The sequence below is a fragment of the Fundulus heteroclitus genome, chromosome 21, assembly GCF_011125445.2.
Source record: "Fundulus heteroclitus isolate FHET01 chromosome 21, MU-UCD_Fhet_4.1, whole genome shotgun sequence".
In the NCBI taxonomy this organism is placed as follows: domain Eukaryota; kingdom Metazoa; phylum Chordata; class Actinopteri; order Cyprinodontiformes; family Fundulidae; genus Fundulus; species Fundulus heteroclitus.
This window is the reverse complement of record NC_046381.1, coordinates 11,716,152-11,737,637: the sequence shown is the minus strand read 5'-3', so window position 1 is coordinate 11,737,637 and position 21,486 is coordinate 11,716,152. Positions and strand designations below refer to the sequence as shown.

At 41.3% G+C, this 21,486-nt stretch overlaps 2 protein-coding genes across 2 annotated transcripts; one reads left to right on the top strand and one right to left on the bottom strand.

Moving 5' to 3' along the window:
• Nucleotides 1-1,467: 1,467 nt before the first annotated feature.
• On the bottom strand, nt 1,468-5,006 carry LOC105918134 (OTU domain-containing protein 1). Its single transcript, XM_012853149.3, has one exon. It carries the CDS (start codon nt 4,699-4,701, stop codon nt 3,472-3,474), a length of 1,230 nt encoding a protein of 409 aa, XP_012708603.2. The 5' UTR covers nt 4,702-5,006; the 3' UTR covers nt 1,468-3,471.
• Nucleotides 5,007-11,165: 6,159 nt separating this feature from the next.
• tgif1 (TGFB-induced factor homeobox 1) lies at nt 11,166-18,594 on the top strand. The gene is made up of 3 exons (XM_012853150.3): nt 11,166-11,586; nt 15,008-15,237; nt 17,003-18,594. The coding sequence occupies exons 1-3, from the start codon at nt 11,571-11,573 to the stop codon at nt 17,663-17,665; spliced, it is 909 nt and encodes a 302-aa protein (XP_012708604.2). The 5' UTR covers nt 11,166-11,570; the 3' UTR covers nt 17,666-18,594.
• Nucleotides 18,595-21,486: the final 2,892 nt, after the last annotated feature.

Genomic DNA, 21,486 nt, shown 5'->3' with positions numbered 1-21,486 from the left:
GGTAGTTTTTGTTGGATGCAATAGCACCAAAAACATCAAATCAGGGGTCATTTCCTGCACTCTAAATAATTTACTGAAACAATCCGCGATGGAGCTATTCCTGGAAACCCTTCCAGGAATCGTGTAAAAATAGATTGAACTGTGTTGAGTAAGACTAGGGTATTTTTTGCTCTTTTGACAGTTGTCCGCCTGCAGAGTTTCTCTTTTAAAATCCACGCTAAGGTCACTAAGTCCATCTCCATCAACCATTTCTGTTCAGAAATCACTGGATTTATCTTTTGTCTTGCACAAATAGTTACATTTCTGTTATCTTTTCACATTTTGTCATGTTACAACCATAAATATTTGTATGTTTTAATCAGATTTTATGCAACGCAATTACATAGTACATTGCTGAAGTGGAGGGAAACTCAAGCTGTCAGAGTGGACGGAGTTCATTTGTGAAAAGCAATTTTCAAAATGTTGGCAACGGTTTTCTGTTGGATATAGGGCTCTACTTTGACAGGGCCATTCTAACAAATAACTCTCCTTTGACCTGAACCTTGCTAATGGAGCTCTGGAAGCATGCTTATAGTCATTGTTCAGCTATTGAGTGAACCTCGGCCCCAGTTTGGAGTATTTTGCAGTCCCTAACAGTTTTTATTTTTATTTTTTTTATCAAGGAGATTGCCCTTTACTTAGCCCCATCCATCTTCCCATCACCTCAGTTAACCCCACCCACATCACACAGACAGACAAGAAGCTGCAGCAGCCGACGCTTTCTCCCATTCACTAACCCATATATATATATATATATATAAAATATATATATATATATATATATATATATATATATATATATATATATATATATATATATATATATATATATATATTTAAATCCAACGTATTCTAGTTTCACAGTGGATTACTTCATCTGCATTTTGTACATCACACAAACATGTAAAAATAATTGTTCTTGCCTAATGCAACATTTTTGTGATAATTTGGAGTCAAAATCAAATAAAATGTTTAGTTTTACTAACAAAAACACAATAATCGGTAATTACATTGTCCAATACAGAGGTATGAATAAATGGGGCTCCCTGGCAACAGCCATGTACAATAAAAACAGACTGAGTTGGAATATGCAGTTTTTTTGTCCCAAATTCTTTGTACAAAAACATTACTGTTGGCAGTCACAGCTGGAATAAAACGAGGAAAAGAAATCCATATAGACAGGGGACACAAGTACTTCTCCCACTAAGTTCTGCAGTCGGACCTGAATGATTGGCTGCAGGATCCTTGAAAGTTTTCAAGCATTTTTTGTACCCTTATAGCATTGCTCTATCTGACCTACCATGATCCACTTTAAAGAAAAGGTTGAAATGCTTTGCACAGCTAAGATTTTCAGACAACTTTGAGTACATTTGAAGGGGGGGTGGGTGTAAGAAACACTAATTTGTAGATAAAAAGCACATAAATGTAAAGTCTTTGTTATTTTATTCAGAAATGATAAAAAAATAAGTTAAAGCAAATCCATGACATCGCTAAAAATAACTGATCATAAACAGTATACCAATAAAAACGCAACAGCTGCATTGGGATAGGCGTGGACCGAATACCGTTATGATGGTATAGCAAGATTCGTAAAAGTTTTGGTTTCACAACCTCTAAAATTTGTTGTTTTATATTCTTACGGCTTATAGTAGTTTCATTGAGAAGCCGCATAAAGTGCTGGAGTGAATGGGATTTTTTTTCTCCAGTTGTGTGGAGCATAAAGGAGCACAGCCCTGCCCCTCCCCAACATGTTGCTGCAACACCAATGGTCAGCTGACTGAAAGAAAGCTACTCCACTTTTCACTTGCGGGAGAAGAGGGAGGATTTAGGAACCTTGGAAACATTTCCAAATAATAATAATAATAAAAAAACACAAGGTAAAACCCATTACGTTATTGATTTAGAAACAAACAAAAAAAATACTATGGTGCGCATGTAAGCTTAAAGCGGCCATCAAATCGAGTTGGTGCAGTTTATATTTCTTAGTCTGTGTCAAGATCGAAATAACAACACAAATGGCACATAAAAACAAATATAAATGATTAAACCTTTAATAATATATTACTTCAGCAGCAGCAGGATTGCTTTACTTATTTAAAAAAAACAAAAACTATTAGATACTGCAAATATAAGTGCGGTGAGAATCAAATACCAACCCACGCCTAGTTGGAGCTTCAGTGCAAAAGAGAGAAAACAGATTGCACAAAAATGCACAGAGAAGCGGAAAAATGCAATCTTGGTTTCAGTGCATTTCAAACAAGGTTCTCCCACATTTTTCATGTCATATTTACATACTTATGCTGATTTAAATAGACAGTGTTTTCAGCCTTCTTTAGTAACATCTTGGGACATTTGGGTAGGAAATAATGCGTTGTTTAAAGGAAAGGTTTGGAATAGCGGTCAGAACGTCTTATTTTTAGGTTTCAATAAGTCATGAAACAAAACAATACTCCAACTGGCTTTGGTTTTATTTATTTATTTATTGGAATGCGATATTTAAAAGTTTTTCTTTTTGTTGGTGTCTGGGTTAATTTAGATAAGCTCCATTTTCATATCTATGATTATTGGACTTATCAAATAAGTACTGGAGGATCCAGCACAAAATTGAGATTTTGTTAAAAGCAAATTGGGAACTCTGGCACATTTATTTGGGTGTCTGAAAAGTAAAAATAAAAAGTAGCAAATGCCATGCTTTTTTTTTTTGCGTTTTGCTCAAAATCTAAATTTGCAGAAATAGATTCAGTTCAACCTCAGTTTAAAATTGCCTGCTGTCCAAAAAGAAGTGAAAATGTCTTTTTTGCTGTTGTTGATATTTTTATGAAAAACACATTCACATTCAGTCAGTGAGACAAAAAAATCAAAGTAATAATGTTAAAATGAAGTTGCGACACAGAAAATACAAGACAAAGCAAGTCATGTAGATATAAAAGCACCGCAATTGTGAGGCCTTATTCAACTTTTGTCCTTTAGAAAATGGTAAAGTAAAAAAATAGTCTGGAAAATCTAACATTTTCCTAAATGTATTTTATTTCTATACTTATTCAGACCTAGAAGATAAAAGCAAATCTCAGACTGCATAGGAATCCTGTTTAAAATGTGTGGCAACTGAAAGCATGTGAGAAAAATATAACTGGTCAGCCAAAAAACAAAACAAAAAAACAAAACAAATTGTGTACACCCCAAGAACACTCACAAACTCAAAGTATCAGTCATTTCGACGTAACTAAAACCATCCGAACACCAGGCGTACATCCTTTCAAACTCCAATCCGGAAGTTCTGGTACATTACAAAAACGTAACTTTGTGCACTGCACATGTTTTCACGTGTAGAAATCTTATAAAAATAATTTAAAGCAGGTAGAAACCCATCATGGTGAAGTGTTTCTCTGTCTTTCTGTCCCGAAACATGTCCCCGGCAGAACAGCCTCGATTTCAAACGGAACCATTTTGCTCCAGGTACATCTTAGACAGCGAGGCCGCCATGGACTTTGCCAGCTCCTCGTCCCGCTTCCTCTGCATCTGCGACCGTCGACACCAGTCCTCGTACTCCGGGTTGGGCAGACGCTTGTCCAGGACGACGTCGTAGTGACCGTTGCTGAGCCAGCTGAGCCAGATCGCCCGCTTGGACGAGTCCTCTTCCCCGAGATAGTGCACCATGGTGGAGACGGTGGGGCTCTCCAGGCTGCCACCGGTCGTCAGGTGGATGTTGACGTTCAGCATCTGGCTCATGGCTAGCAGCTCCGGGTACCCGGCCCACGTGCCGTCTTGTGCGGCGTTGATGAGGAACTCGCCGACGTCGCCCTCGATGATGGGGATGAACTCGTCCAGGTGGTCGGCGACGTGGTGCACGGTCTGCTCCCGCAGCTCCCCGTGGCCCGCCTGGTCCCCGTACGTGGCCTTGCACACGGCCCTGTACAGGCAGTTGCCGTCCGGAATGATGTGGTACCTGTACTTGTGCCTCTCCTGGAGGTACTTGTTCTGCCTCTCCACCTCAGCCAGGTACCGGGTGACCTTGTCGTTGAGGTCCCCCGGCTCTTTGACCCTCTGCGGCGGGGACTCCTGCAGGACGCTGAGCTCGAAGGCCTTCTCCTTTTTGGAGTCTTTGCGGGGTGACCCCATGGGAGACGGCTCTTCCGCAGCCACCGGACCGGAACTCTTCCCTCTAGAGGCCGACCCTTGGGCAGAAGTTTGATCCTGGTATGACTTCCTCGACGCCCCGTTGATATTGTTGCTCCTAAAGACATGACTCCCAGGAAACATCTCATCGGTCCCACTGCCCAGGTGATCCATCACCTCCATTATATCTGGATCACAGCCATCGCAGAGCTGGTTTTCGCCTCTCTGCGGCTTGCCCCTGGACTCCTTTATGATGTGAACCGGCACAGACCTCTCCACCCCATCAGGTCTGCGGATGATTATCTCGGCCGTCGATGTGAAGTGGACCGGCCTCATCGGGGAGGCTTCGTAACAGGAAAAGGCTGGCATGTTCGCCTCGCTGCCGTTGGTGGCCGAAGTTGCGCGCAGTCGGAGGGGTCCGTCGACCTCGGGGGAACTTTGCGCGGCCGCGCCGGTGCGCTCGGACGCCGGGGAGAGAGCGACGGTAACTTTGCCGGAGCGGGACGCCCTCGGGTAGTGCGTGAGAGCGCTGCTGTACAGCTGCATGATGGAGGGACGCGGTCCTTTATAGCGAGCGAAGCGGCCGGGGCCGTTACGAAAACATGACAACAGCGGCTAAAAATACGCGCGGCCCCGTGCCGTGGGCGACAACAGCGGCGCGGGGGTTGAGGGGGACGTCTCCATGGCCCCACGGTCCCGTTATCAGCGGCGCGCAGAGGCGACGACACGCTCCAGTTCGGGCTCTTTGCGTCATGTGCAGACGGGGGTGCCTCCCTAATTTTAGAGTTCAAACTGCAACCGAACCCTGCTGGTTAAACACAAGTCAGGCGGGATTCAAGCACATGAACTTCCCCTTGGAGACGCTTCACAATAAAATTACCTTTTTTTTTTTTTTTTTTTCAAAAAGCACCAGTTCCAATGTTTGTTTGTTGTAAGCCGGTTTGTTCCATAATAATCGACCTAAAGATGATTCAATGGTGTAAAAACAACCCAACGATAAAAATATACGTATGTAGGTGTTTATAAGTGGCAGAACGCACGCAATAACAGCTTTATGGTTTAAATGTGGTCGTAGTTTTGACATTTAAAAGGTTAGAAATCATTAAAACAATTGGACAACATTGTTGTCTTATCAAATGATAGTCAGTCATGCATACTGCATATTTTCTTACGTTGTCTAAATCTCTTGGTGTTTTTCCTTTGTTCAACTTGAATCTAGATTTTGTTTAACCTGGAATTTCGTATTATCAACAACTGTGCAATACTTATTCTGGTTGTAATTATTTATTTTTTAATTTAGCCTTTCTGATAAATTCATTCTCTGTTGCTTCAGACTAACTTTAGATTAGATTAGCTGTTTTTTTTCCATTACAAATTTAGTGTGTAACTGTGTTTTTGCCACCGTCATGACCGAATTTCCCCATTGTGGGACAATAAGAGTATATTATCTTATCTTTCTTATACACAGCTTTCTCAGACTTTCTTTTGTCACATATAAATGTGTCAAATGGCTAAACAAATGTTAATATCAGACAGGGGTCGCCTGATTACACTTTGTTTTATTTATGTTTTATTAGGATTTATTTTTCTTTGAGGGAGAAGGTATCCAACCAGGCCTTGTGCGAAATGACATCACATTGGTTTTGGAATCGACAAACATTTGTTTAGGATTGACTTTGACTGTTCTAGTTAAACTGTTAACTGAGGCACTATTAGTTTAAGTTTGTAGCCCAACTGTTTTTAAAATGATTAATATTTGCATTCGGTTTCCATTTTCCTATGTTTTATTTTGTCTAAATTTTCCTACATTTTATTCCAACTTTTTTTTTACTTGCTTTTATTCTGATCTTATTTTCAAATGTTTAAATCATCTAAAGCACTTTGCGTTGTCCTTGTACGTAAATGTGCCATACAAACACTGTCGACCTGAGGTGTCACGAAAAAAAAAAACCCAGGACAACATCTAAACCACTGTGGAGCTCACTTGCATAAGTTATGATCAGCATGCATGATTTACTGTTAAGAAAGAGATTGCTTCCGTGATAGAGCTCCACTGCTGACCAAAAAAGAACAGAAAGGCCAGTCTAATATCTGCCAAAAAAAATTATTAAATCTCGATGAACCCCAAATTCTTAGGAAAAACATTCTGTGGACTGACTGGATAAAAGTGGGGCTTTTTAGAGGGTGGCATCTTTTTACATCCTAGGTAAAACTAACAGCTTTTCAGACAAAGGAACGTGATAATGACAGCCAACATATGGTAGAATCAGAAATTCTTCTACCAGAAAATCCTGAACAGAAAAGGTCCAAGGATCAGTTTGTGATCTTAAGCCCCAGCAAACCGGAGTTATAAAGTGTGACAATGAGCCAAAGCAATCTGAATGACTCAAATAAAGTATAAGGTTCTTAGAGTTACCTATGGTCAAAGTCTGGACTTAAAGACAAATAAGATCCTGCCATGACCTTAAACACGGCATTCATACTTTAAAAGACCTAAACGTTGCTAAATTAAAACAATTATGTAACAAAGAGCGAGTCAGAAAGACCTCCACAGAGTTGTGAATGACTCGCTGCCACTTAAAACAAATGCCTGCTGGCAGCTGTTGCTGCCATGGGTAGCAAAACCAGTTATTAGGCTGAGGTGGAAATAACTTTTTCACAAAAACAACATGTGGGCTTAGAATCTATTTCCTTGCCTTAATAAAATAAATCATAATTTGAAAACTTCTTGTTTCATTTAATCGGGTTATCTTAGGGATGAAAACCTTTGGCTGATGATCTCAAACATTTAAGTGTGACAAAAAAGCAAATACAGTGTTTACACAGTGTATTTAAGTTTAAAGCAAATTAAAAAATGATGGTACATCACAGACACAGACATATTATATCCTAGCATGGAGACAGGACTTTACAACAATCACGTATTTAAATACGAGCAAGAAAACCTGTCACTAAAGTAGATAAACACAAAGAAATCCATTTTGTTTCTCAGTCTTGCAGTAAATCGTTTTATTTTGTTACATTTATTTACATTTTAGAAACACATTTTCAAAAATTTTATATTTTTATCTTCCATCTTTGCTTATATCAATACATATTTAGAATTGGGCTGTGAAAAAAAAATGCCAGAAACAATAGCACTAAACACCCGTCTAAACACCCAAGTTAAAAGGGTGATTAAAAAAAAGTGACATAAGAGTTTATGTGTTGGGTATTTGGCAAGTGCAAACACGGGAATGTGACAACATTTCAGTCGTAAACAAGCGGTCTAAGAGCTACAACTGTGAGGACGCTGTTTTATTTTGAAAGGAAACATTTGCTTTCCGGTTTCTTGTGCCGCTGGGTGACTTGACCCATCTTCCCGTGGTCAGCCCCAGCACACAGACTGTAGGCTGGGTTTTATTTACTGTATGACTCTGCGTCGCTTACTGCCAGAACAACATGTGGCAGGTTTCAGAGAAAGAAAAAAAAAAAAGAGTCTTCTTTGCCGATGGCTTATCCACTTAAAAGATCAAATATCAAAACTAACGGTCACAAGTAATCTTATGAGATTTAGACGTGAGCTGTGCCAAAAGGTATTTTTTTAAAGTTTGAATTTGGAAGATTATATAGACATAAAATAAACAAGACACCAATCATCAATCAATATTAATTTATTAATATATTGACAAATGTGCTTCATAGAAAACAAGCAATGAACAAAAGCAAAGCAATAAAACCACAATGCATTATTGTAACATGCTATTCTATTTACTCATAATGTTGGTGTGCATTTGATTCAGCTTCATTTACACTTGAATGACAACAGGCCACAAGCCTTTAAAATGGCAAACTGGTTCCTATGGCTAAATTTAACCTCAGGACTGTGAGAGCTTCTGGAGATTACCGGACATGTGGCTGCTTAATATATCCTTTACCTCATAGCAGTCATCCAGTTACAATTCAAGCGGTTACATATTCTGATCTGTGACGGGCTGACGATCCGTCCAGGGTGTGACCTGCCTGTCACCCAATGACACCGCTAGAGATACCCCCTGAGACTCTGCACGGATAGGCGGGTATAGCCAATGGGTGGATGAACATATTCTAATGAGTGTAAATGATGAACGTTTGGGAAATATGTTCAGTATGGAATTGGAATAATGTAGCCTTTGAGATATAGTTATATCATCTTACTGTAGCATACAGTTTTTTGCCTGCTGTGTCCTCTGCATGGCACATGGGAAACATTAACTGGGACTTCTTGAACGACTCTCTTTCAGCAATAATCTTCATTTTGCCGCTCTTCCACGAGGACAGCTTTATGAAATGTAGGACCCATATTTGTCCGGTGTTTGTTGTCTCTGTAATTAACAATCTCCTTACCCAACCTGTCTGTTTAATTCGACGGCCATGTCTTGGTAGGTTTCCATATTCAGATGATAGACTGAGGAGTGGACCGTTCGATCTTAAAAGCTTAGGGCATTTTTTTAGAACCTAACTCTGCTCCAACCCTCACTACACCAGAGCGAGCTGGTGGCGCAGCGGGTAGCGCGCCCCAAGTACGGAGGCCTTAGTCGTCGAAGCGGGTTCGACTGTGACCAGCAGTCCTTTGCCGTATGTCTCCCCCCTTCCTGTCAGCCTACTGTGTTAAAAAGCGAGCATCAACAGCAGTGAAAAATCTCCAAAAACCACATCTTTCTCGCTGACCGATCTCATGTCCTTGGTTTGATGCCGTTTTCTCATTAATGTGCTCTAACAAACCTTCACAGAAAGACTGCGTTCATTAAAAAACCCATACAAACACACACGCTGTTTACTAATTACGTGACCTCTGAAGACAATAGGTTGAAATGAATTTTAATTAGGCGTGTCTGAATGACGAGGACAGACTGAAAAAGCACTCCACACCTTTCAGATTGCTTTTGTGAGATTTAATCATTTCAATCCACTTCCTAATCAGCCCCACTTTCTGTTGGCCCCAGGCGGTGAGGATAGGGAAACGCACATCTACTCCACTGATCCTCAACACAGGAATGCCACAGGGCTGTGTCCTCAGCCCTGCTCTCTTCGGCATTATCACCCAGGACTGTTCTGCTGTCCACCCGACAAACACAGTGGTGAAGTTTGTGGGTGACACCACTGTAGTGGGTCTCATTTCCAACAGTGATGAGTCACACTACAGGGATGAGGTCAGCAATCTGACACAGTGGTGCTCCAGGAACAACCTGATCCTGAACACCAGTAGGACCAAGGAGGTAATAATAAACTACAGGAGGTCCAGGAGGACTGAGAACATGCTCCACTCTGCATACAGGGGGAGGTGGTGGAGCGTGTGGATAGCATTAGATTCCTGGGCATTCACATCTCCTCCGACCTCTCCTGGACTGCGAACACCTCCTACCTGGTGAAGAAGGCCCAACAATGGCTCTTCTTCCTCAGGAAACTGAAAAGGTCTGGACTTTCCACTAAACTGCTAAAGAACTTCTATAGAGCTACCATAGAGAGTGTTTTATGTATCAAAGTAACTGTGTTTTATGGGAGCTGCACTGTTCAGGAGAGGAAGGACTTAGCACGGGTGGTAAGAACAGCGCAGGGGATTGTGGGATGTGGGAGTCCAGAGAAGGGCCAGACACATCTCCACTGATCCCACCCACCCAGGCAATGCGCAATTTGGCCCTCTCCCATCAGGTAAACGTTTCAGAAGCATCAAAGCCAAAACAAATAAACTAAGCAGCTTTTTCCCAAGAGCTGTGAGGGCAATCGGCCCCCTGGTGGGAGACTGTAGTCAAACACATTAAAAACCACCCCACTGATACTAGCCTGTCATACGTTACAATCACTTTAATGTTAATGCCTACCTGCACACTATTATCTCAGAATATCTAAATGCACATTTCTGTAAATGAAGCCTCAAATCATCATTATTTGTTATCTGTGACTCATGAAGGACAACTAGTTCATACAAACTTTTAAATGTTCATCCTTTAAATTCTTTAATCTTTGGAACGCTATAATGAGAGAAAAAAATAACCCTGTTTGTTTGTCTTTATTATGTGTGCTCTTAGCCGTTTTCGCCAAGAATACATTTTACCTCGGTAACACGCGGTAACAATAAAGAATCTTTGATTTTTGTTCCGCTTCTCCAAGCAAACTTAGCTGACTTGGGGTTGCACAGCGCCGTGTTAACCACCAGGGGGAACCCGAGGACCTCGGAGTTTTCTAACCCTGCACACTTGTGTCATTGGCAAAAACCAACCACTAGAGGGCGACATTTTCACCCCATTGATGGAACCCGAGTGGTCGTTTGGAACAAATTCATGCAAACAGCCGGTGCCACAGCAGCTGTCGCATGGTTGTGCGCCGCATACAAATGAAGGCATCGATCGTTTTCCTCCTCATCGCCGTTTTTTTTTTTTTTTTTTTTTTTTTGGCTTCAGTAACCTGGACGGACGCACTGTAACCTCCAGCTGCTGCAAGGCGGGTCAATATGTCACCACTACGCCCACGCCTGGAGGTTTTTATACAATAAAGTGACAAATTAATTTAATTTAAGGATGGTTATTAATTTCCCCGCAGGGGCGCGCCAAAAACGCGGAGAGAAACGTAGAGTAGTGGGGAGAATTTGAGTCCCCTATTGTATAACACTTGATGGTCCAACGGTGGGAACCCAAATACGCATAATAGGATCACGCCGCTACGCAGAACATCCTTCCTTCGGTAGTAGTTAGGTTACAAAGTGTGGATATAAAGCCACAAAACATGTTCTGATCGAGGGAATAAAAATGTTTTGCCTAAAGGCAGACCATGTTTTTTTTTTTTTTTCCTCTCACTGCCACGAGGTCCGCAGTGCTCCACCAGCCTGTTGTTTTGTTTCCGTTCCGATCGCCCTCATTTGGAGGAAAAGCGAATAAACACGGGATCTCCGAGCATATTAGTAATCAAACGTATGCAAGTCGCAATGCATTTTATTGCGACTTGCAATTCTGCAGCAGTTAAAGCCCGTATGCATTCATGTCAGTGGAACAAGCCATGCTGATGTCAGAGATTTTCTTCCCCACGCAGCTCAACATGGTGGGAGGATCTCTTGTGCGTTGAGTCACGCAGCTGTCAAAGATAGCTGTCACCCAGTTTCAGGATCAAACACACACACACAAACACACACACACACACAGACAGAGAGTCAACGAGGAAAAAGGGGCTTTGAGAGCCAAAGGGACGGAGAGGTCTCAGGTAAATCCCCCCCAACCATCATCATCTCTCAAGACTCGCAAAAGGACCAAGAGAAGAGAGACCAAGATCCAAAAAAAAAGATTTTTTTTTAAAAAAAGAAACTTGATGAATAAGGATTTTTCTTCCTGGGATAGCTACACGCTGAACGACAAGGGGGAAAAAACAGAGGAATTAGTGGGATATTTGTTTTTCTTCAAACGGAGATGAAGACGAAAAAAGGTAGGTGGGATGTTTTGGATTATATTGTTGTGGGGAAATATATATATTTAAAAAAAAAATAGAGCTAGAGTCCTGAGAAGAAAGGAGAAAACGCTGAACTGAATCATTCCCCTCGCATGCAGACCATGCAGCCTATTGTTTCCTCTCCAGACATGACAGGGGGCTTTTTCTTCCACCATGTGCTGGCGCGGTGTCAAAAGTCGATATGCTATTTTTATTTTGTGTATGTTGTTTTTTTTTTATTTTTTGTCCAGCGTTTAACGTTAGACACACGCGTGTGTTTTATTTATGCCACTTTTGTTTATGTCGCGTGCGCCGCGTGTTTACGCGGTTTCGCGAGGAAGTTGCCGTGAATCGACAACAAATCGCTTAAAAAACTTCACCGGAAGACGTCAGGGCTCGCTTTTTTTTTTGCGCCATGGTATTTAGGTAGATTGTTTTTTTTTTTATAATCGATACGTGATGGGATTATGCAGCCATGATGTAGAGGCAAAGTTGAAGGGACCTTTGTTGTGTTCGCGAGTTTGTGACGTTTTACCCAACGTGCTTTTGAAAAAAAAAAAAAAAAGATACATTGTATGTTTTTGTTTTAAAGGGCCAGAAAGCGCGGGTTTAAACCGCGTAAAGTCAGAATGCGGGCTAGTTTTCATTGTTGACCTCATTGTTGGGAAGTTGGCCGCTGCCTTGCTTGCCGACCTCGTGGTGCGGCTCCTGCTCGCAGAGACACACAATAGAAACCGTCTTACAAGTTGGGCTAAACTCACAAAGCCGGCGACTTCGGTGGCTTTGGACACTTTTCTGGTCATTCTGGACAGTTGGAAGTTTTAAAGAAGGTGTCGGGTTCGCCGTAAGGCATCTCCTCGCGAGTGGAAACTTTTCCATTTGGGCACAAAGAAGCACGCAGCCCTTGGGTTCTTTTGTTTAGTCTGGAGACGCTGATTTGCAACAGGTCTCCCCTCCCCCTTTCCCCTCTTCCCCAGCCTACGTAATTACCTCATCCTGTCGGGAACTTTCTTACTCTTTTCCCACTATACTTTGTTCAAGGCCAGGCTTCTTAGACCTGTAGCTGAAACCTCGTCTTTTTTATTTTTAATTTTTAATTTTTACAACGTTCCCCAAGCTGTTCAGGTGTAAACATTAGCCTAAATGATTTAGAAGTTTGGGTTTTCTTTCAGAAGAGGGTCAATTTTCCAGTTGGATAGGCGACGTCTGTTTAAATGCAGTGCTGCCAGTCAGTTAGGGGGAGGCATGCCCATAATCAAGGTTTTAAAAAAGTTAGATTCAAGCAGGGTTGCCAGATCTGACAGTTCCCAGCCCAAAACAATGTGAAAACAACAACAACAAAAAAGCCCAAATCTCAACCCCTCTTTGAACTCATAGAACTATTACAAGAAAAACAAGAAGCCATTAGCACACACCTGCACTAAAAGAGAAGAAAAGACGTTACACGCGCAGGCAATCAAATAAGCTACACACATAGATCACCTTCCCAAACATGGCATCATAGCAACCACAAACAAGTTATCAATAGTCTGCCAATATGAGTTGTTAACCTATAATTTCTGTCTCTATAGAGTATACACCAATCTAACAATTGGTCCTTTACACGAAACATCTTTAAGTTGATCAGTTGAACTCTTAAACCCATTTGGGGTGTTTACAACTGACCAATACCATATCATAGTGATCTTTGATTAACCAATGACTATTAATCATTGATGATGTAAATGTTTGACAGTCTAGACATTTCAAAATAAATGAGCTAATACAATGAGTGCGAGGAAACTGGCGCACAAGGACTATTTTGATTCGATTTTTTTGTTTTCTTACGAATAATTGCTAAAAACCCACCAAATGTTGTGAAAAGCCACCCACATGTTAACAACTTGCCCAATGCCTCCCCCCTCCCCCCCCAGCCCACAGGGCACAAAAGAAGCCTGATTTGGTGGAAACCCAATCTGGCGAAAAAGACTTCAATGTACCATACTTAAAGTCACTTGAATGAGATGCTAAAGAAAGTCTGAGTGAGAGATGATTGCCTCGCTCTTTGTTTTCGGAGTACTTCAGTGACCCCTATATACTCCAATTTGTTGCCATCTATGTAGTTACTGGGACATTTTGGGGCATTTTTGTTTGATTTGTACGCTTATAAGACATTTCTAAAGATAATGCAGTGTTTGCAATTAAAGTAGTTCTCTTTATTTGCCATTGCAACATACATTGTAATGTAGTTTGTCCTCTGCATTTAACCCATCCCAACCCCAGGAGCAGTTGGCCACCGCTGTGCTCAATGACCCAGAGTGACAGTCTGTGGGATTCAAACGGGGGAACTGGCACCTTTTTTCAGGATGCAAGCACCCTGCTTTAACCACTTGTTGTGGTCTAGTGGCTACGATAAGGACATTTTTAGAATGGCCACTTACATGGATAGAAAACTATTATCACATAGACGTGTTCTGAAATCCTTGAAGTTGTTGTATACCTAACCTTCAGCCTTTTCTGATTTGGTTGCATAGATGAAACTTGTGTTGTACGACACCACAACCGGCTGTAGCCCAGAGGCCCATAACATCCTAAATTTGTCCCTGCCAACAGTCATGGTGTATAAACTAAAGAAGCGTCATCTATCAATCTAATTAAGACCGCAGGGTCTACCTATATATATATCTAACAGACTTTCATTTGCAAAGTGTTGCCAAAAAACTGGTTGTTACTCTTTTTGCTTAAAGTTAATCAATTAGCATAACGGAAGCAATAAGATCATGTTATACAGTCAAAAGTTGTAAGTTTAACCCTTGGTGAGAATGTCATACCAGCTCATTTACCTGTCAACAGAACGTCTTGTTTTTCCCCTTTTGCTGAGCAGAATCTCTACCCACACTGCAAGACGACCAGACCCGTCACGCTGCGTTTACCTTAGATGACTTGAATAAATAAATTACAGCTCTAGCAGCAGAGTAGGAGAAATGTTTTATTTATTGGGTGTATTGTTTTAAGTCGTGAACGCGACACCTTTTTTATATTCTGCTTTATTGACGACCCAAAAGGCCCAAACCCCTGTTTGATAATGGCTAACATTGAAAGCAGAACCTTCTATTTTTCATTAAAAAAAATGTAAACGAACTGTTGTTCATAAAAAGGATCCACTTCATGTCTTTTGGCTTGTTTAAGGCATGCTTCTTTTTTTTTTTTTTTAACTGACACAGCATCAGACCAGCATTTGTGACATCCCCCCTCCCCCCCCTCCTTTTTGCTCCCCTCCCTCGCTCCTTATATGAATCACATGGCTGAACTTGACAGCTCGCTTCTGACACATCAGCTGCCTCCCAGACAGCCTCTGCGGAACTTGATGGAAATGGGATAGGCTCTTCAATTTTTCCTGCCTTGTCCTAATATGCTCTCCTCTTTTTTTTTTTCCCAGGTCTGACAATGCTGTCAGGGAGCGAGACAGACGACGAGGACAGCGTTGACGCCCCCCTGGATCTGTCCTCGAGCGCCGGGAGCAACGGGAAGAGGAAACGGAGAGGGAACCTGCCCAAAGAGTCGGTCCAGATTCTCAGGGATTGGCTGTACGAGCACCGTTACAACGCGTACCCATCGGAGCAGGAGAAGGCCCTCCTCTCTAAGCAGACTCAGCTCTCCACGTTGCAGGTATAAAGTGAAAGCACATAAAATTACCTTTTAGAGTTGCTTCCAGTAAACTATTAGTGTGAAAGAAAAAAAAAAAATCCCCACCACTGTAAAACTCGAGAGGAAACAAGCGTGAGCTTGACTGACTCATATCCTGTCAAGATGGCAAACACAACACGTCAACAGTGAATTGAAGGTCATCCAAAGCGGCTCTCGACGTTGCAACATGAAAAGTATATGAGGCAACGTGAGTAAACTCACTCCCTGTGAGTGCTGCGGGTTTGGCTGAGAGGCAGCGGACAGGAATTTCCCTCCCTCCAGCCGCGTTCCATCCCAGCTGTCTGGGAACAATGCTCAGTCATTTACATAGTTAGAGTTACTGGCCTCCCCGAGCCAGTTACAACTAGCCTGATGGGGCAAAGAAAAAAAGGGGGTGGGACAACCATCATTAGTGCTGTGACAAAGGAGATTAGCTCCTATTGAAATCTGTTAAAATGCATAATTTAAAAGGGATAGTTAAGGATTTTTGAAGTCAAGACTCAAGCAGTTAATGTATTACCTACTGTGGATAACTCTTGGCATCTTCCATTTAGCATAAATCCAGATTAGTCCGTTCCTGAGACCGAAGCTCAAAAACGGAGAGTCGGTAAGGGGCCAAGATCGAAAGTGGACTTCTACTGTCTTAATAAAAAAAAAAAAGACGTCAGGTTCAAATATTCTCCACAAACACATTTCACAAAACTTTATCAGGTTTTTTTTCTGGTTATTTACGCTGAGGCTAATATTAATTTACGCTATAAAAAGGAGGGAAGAGCTGGTGTGTCACCAACGATCATCCTCATCACAATTGTGTAACAAAAACAATCAAAAACAATTCACACGAATGAGATATGCTTTAAATGGTCCCGTCTCAGGGTGCGTTTCTCACAGGAAGGTCGTTGTTGGCGCACCTCCTCCTTCCTTTTATTCCCGTGTAGATAACCATTGGTTAATAACTTGTAAACTTCCAAATGCTAACATGAAAATGGTTTAAAGGTTCATAAAATAATGCTTTCATGAACCACTATGATGGCTTTGAAGTAGGAGTTGCACTATGATCATAGTCTATTTCGGCCGTAGCCCCTCCTGAACTAGCTGTTAGCTATAGCTTTCAGGTCAACTCATCTGGATCTATATGAAGTAAAGATGCCAGAGGAGATGAGGTTTAGTTTTAGTGTTCCCAGTGAGAAAATCTCCCTCCGGAAGTTTTCATCATGACTGTACCAGAGTTTCTACAGTCAGAATGACTATTGCAACGAAGTGAAAGTTTTGGAAAACAATGTACCACTGGTGGTATATATCGGTTCAAACGAGTGGCAAACAGCGTGGCACTACTTACATTTGTGAACACGTTCCTGTTGTGTTTAATAATCTCCTACCTTTAAGAGAATACCTTATCGGCTTGCAATGCTAATGCTAGTTAGCATCACAAGAGTTAGCAAAACCCGGTGGGTTTCTAGCTTAGCTCTGAGACGCACCACCATTTACTTCTGGTTTGGTAATATATTTTAATAAAAATTTTATTTTAATACTCGCAAACCATCCCTTTGAAGTCTAAACTTTAAAATAGACTAACCTTGCATTTCTGCAGTCCCAAAAATAAGGTGCCTTTTACACATGTATTTCAGTTGCTAATATACAGAACCTGCATCTTGTGAAAAGTGGCAGATTTCTTTTGCGAGCGTAAAATGTTAGCCAAACAATGCGGGTTTCTCATCGCAGGGACTTTTGTGCTTGTCTTTTCCAGGTGTGTAACTGGTTCATCAACGCACGGCGACGACTCCTCCCAGAGATGCTCAGAAAAGACGGCAAGGACCCCAACCAGTTCACCATCTCCAGGAAAGGGAGCAAGGCCAGCGACGGCTTCTCCGACAGCTCCCAGTCCCCGAAACACAGCAGTCCCACCGCGGGCGCAGAGGAGGCATGCGACAAACGCGTCCTCCACCCTTCCAGCTTCGATCCCAGCATTCCTAGCGTCCTGAGGAAGCCTGTGTCCCCGTCACTCTCCTCTCCAGTCTCCTCGTCTCCCTCTCCGGGTCTCATTCCAAACCGGCCCTCTGTCATCTGTCACACCACTGTCACCACAGCCATGCAGGCCAGCCCGACAGCCTCCCACCCTTCGGTCCCAGGAATGAACTGCGACAGGGCGGCGGAGCTGTTGCAGTCCCTGCAGGCTCAAGCGGTGTTCCGGTGCCGAGACGAAGGGCCTCTCACTACCACCTCCACCACCACCATCCTTGGCAGCACCAGCATGGAGGGCAACCTGAGCCCTCGCAGCGGGCTGTTCAACACCCCTCCCCCGACCCCCCCAGACCTGACACAGGACTTCAGCGGCTTCCAGCTCCTGGTGGACGTGGCCCTCAAACGGGCTGCGGAGATGGAGCTGCAAGCCAAACAGCTGGTGTCCTAAAGGAGGAGGGAAAGGAGACTGACTTTGCGTCTAAAATCTGGAACACGCCAGTTTAGTGACTTTTTTTCTGCACGCAAGAGAGAACAAACCCACATGAAAAAGCCTGATCATTTCTATTTTTGGTATACCAATCGACATGATGAGGATGTTTTTTTTGTTTTGTTTTTTTAAAAGACTGTATCAAGGTGCCTTGGCTGTAAGTTTAGTCATTTCATATACATGCGTATGTATCTACATGTGTATTTTATTTGCACACAGGGACCAAAAAATGTTATCAAAGAAATGCTGCCTGTCTTTATGTCATTGACTTGTACTGAATATCACAGTAGCGGGATGTAGTCAGAGCTGAATGATTCAGATAGGTCACTCACGTCCACACTCATTTACGGTTAAAAACATTTCAGAGTTCCTGATTGCTCTGCCTCATTCATTTGCACACTAAAGGCAGAAAAAAAGGACATCTCAGTGTCTTACACTTTGCTCTTGGCATCGATGAAAAAAACGTATTCACTACTGTAGTTAATGTTTAACTGTTTTCATTAGTTATGATTTTTTTTTTCATTTACTTTTAGCTATTTTAAGATACTGTTTTGCTTTATACTCTTATTTTCATACCAAGGGATATTTTCAGATGACCAATGTAGCAGGTTCTTAGGCTGAGCCTTCACCCCTCAACATCACTCAGAGAAAACGACGGCCAGTGGACTGTAAAATTGTAAACACTACATATTTGCTGTTTTACAACCTGAAAAAGACTTTTTTTTTATTATTTTGAAATCACCAAAAACAAGCATTTTTGCCTATAATAGGATCATGTGTACAGTTAATGTGACACAATGCCCAATGATGTGATTTCTTTTCATACTGTGCAATGTTTGTGGCAAAAAGTGGTCACATGGGATTCAAATAAAGTTTGCTTTTTTTCTACATCTTGGAAGTTGTTTTCCATTTTTTTTCCCCCAAATCTTTAAGACCCCGTAAAAGGAGAGTTTTAGGCTTTTAAAGTTGGGTTTGGTCAAAAGGTCCAAAGCCGTAAATATAAGAAGTTATTGCTTAATGTCCGTATTTAGAGTTCATTTTGATAGTCGTGACTTACAGCTAATACAATGGCAACCCGTTCAGAAAATTAAATAAGACAAATAAAAATATGATTTTTAAAAAGAGGAATGTTAAGTTTTGGCCATTTTAGGCAACATCCAATAAACTGCTGACTTTGTAGTTTTCAAGCAGGGAGCCACTGACACCTCCACACGGCGGGTAAACCACAAACGGTCAAAGCTGAAAAAGCTGGTTGTTTTACCTTTGCTGTATCCAAGCACACTACTAGAAGACTGAGTGGAAGGAAAGTTGGCAACCTTGACTTTTTATTTATCCATGCTATAGGGGCCTCAGCAAATTGAGTGAACATATTGAGTACATGGACATACTTTTTTCCAAGAATGACAATTCTACAAAATATGTAATCTATGCAAATTTCACTTTCTTAAATTAAATTACTGAAGTAATTGACTTACAGACAACAGTAGAATTAATCAAGATACACCTGAACACTAAGAAGAACCCATGTAAAGTCTTCCCAGTCACAGTAACTAACAACCTAATAGAAAAAGCAGTAAAATAAAAAAAGTGTTCAACTAAACTGTTAAAGGGGGCTAATTATGTATTTTGACCATAAAAAGAAAACACAAAAAAACTATATTCGTCTTCAATAAAAGAATATATGTCAATCGTTTGTCCTGATAGTGTTTATTTTGTCCTTTTTGAGCCTGAAGAGAACTTTGCACCGGGCACTATCCGCAGACATAAACATTGTTGTGCCATCTGCCGGCAGTACCGCAGAACTATCAGAGGGTAAGATGGCGACAATTGGCGCAACTACGATAAGAACCAGCAGACCGTCCTGCAGTGGCTTGCAGTAAAGTGACAGCCCGTCGGGGTCGAAGACCAACCGGATCTACAAGGTTAGGGTTACTTTGCCTTTCTTTTCACTCCTTCGCTGAGGGTCGCCGACTACCTTGGTCCCATTGCTTCTCCTTGTTTACTCAGTGGGTGCATAGACATCATCCATTCGGTCATGTGGTCTTGTTATGGTAAATATACTCAAAAGGGCTTCATTTACTAACAAATAGAGCAAAAATATAGTGTAAAACACAGAAAAAAATATAATAAGTCAGCAGGGCATGATTATTTAATCAGAAAACCTTTCAATGCAACCAGAGCTACTGGTACAGAAATTCGTAAAGCCATAGTACGTGACTGGGCCCCTTCAAGATGTTTGATTTTTACAGTACCTTGCTTTTACAACATGCAGCTACTCTGACAGGGAATCCTTTACATGTTTTGTCTGAATTTCTTACATCAGAAGCTCACAGGTGGTGCACAGCATTCTTTGTGTAAAAATGGAAGATGTTGACTGCTCATATCCTTTTAGAAGGATCTCACATCAAAAACCCTGAACTATCCCTTTATTGTGCGTTTACACTCCCGTAAATCCAATTTAAATTTGCAGATTACACTTTCATCCCTTCAGGATGGGCAGAAGGCTTTGAGTTAGGCTGTTCCGTAAATAAAAGCAGGGTATACAGGAGGACAGAAACAGTGCGGCGCTCTCATTCTTTCCACAGGCATTCCCCGGGTGTGAGAGGTTTTTACGACGACTCCCGTGAATTAGCATAATCCTGCATAAATTAACACGGGGCAAACAACAAACGTCAACAGTTTCTTGCCAGCAGAGGTTGATGCGTCTACACCTCAGTGGCTCACAACAGAGGCAGCAGAACAAAGAAATGTCATTTTGTCAATTTAATTTTTAAATTGGCATGAAAAAGAATAATTATTTAGCCACAAAAACTTTGTAGATTGCTCAAATTGTACACGTTCAGATTTTTTTTAAGCGTTTTTTTTTTAAAAAAAAAGGTTATGAGTAGGCAGTATCTTACCTGTAGTAACTATGTATTTGTGTGTTGATTTACACTCTGAAGTCAGAATTTGAGAATCAAGAGTTGGAAGTAGGAAAAATTAAATCACTAAAGTGTGACTTTAGTCTCTGAGGCAGCCCAAGGTCAATATCCAAGATATGCTGCTGTGCGCAGTTTGCCAACAGCAGCCGCTACTGATGTTTTGTATCACATTAAATCTGAGGCACACATAGTATTGTATATCCACTAGCTGTAAACATCTTTCTTTAGTATTTTAAACCATGAAAAAGACATTTGTTATCAACTTTCCAAGCTAAATACAGTTTGCACCACAGCATCTAAATATTCACTGTTTCTTTGGACTTATGTATGAAGCAGTCAATAAAACAAACACATCTAGGGTCTAGCATCTTTCCTAACTTTGGGGATAACCTTAAAAGCAGCGTATTAGTATCTTTACATTGATGAAAACCTGATTTGATTTCCTTCAAATGGGTTGTGCAAACACAGCTAACGAAAAAGACAGTTCTGCCATGTCAAAAAAAACGCTCTAATTTTAAAATTGTTTATTCATTAATGCAAATTTTATTTTAAAAACCTTTATACTGCCATTACAGCTGTATTCAGTGGTTACTGACCACCACATGGTGTTTTACTAATGAAGATTGTACATTGCCTTTTGAAACAATGACCATTCCCATTTCCCATTCAACATCCTGCAAAACAAGAATTATGTTAAGTACATACAGCCAAAGTAATTATCTGATGAAAAAGTCAAGGCAGTGTACAAATCATTAAAGTAAAAAAAAAAAAAATGCTTATTTTGGCCAGATATGCTTAATGGGATTGTTGAGAATTTCTCAAGTGAGATTTTATTTAAAGGACTTACCTGTTTTAGATACT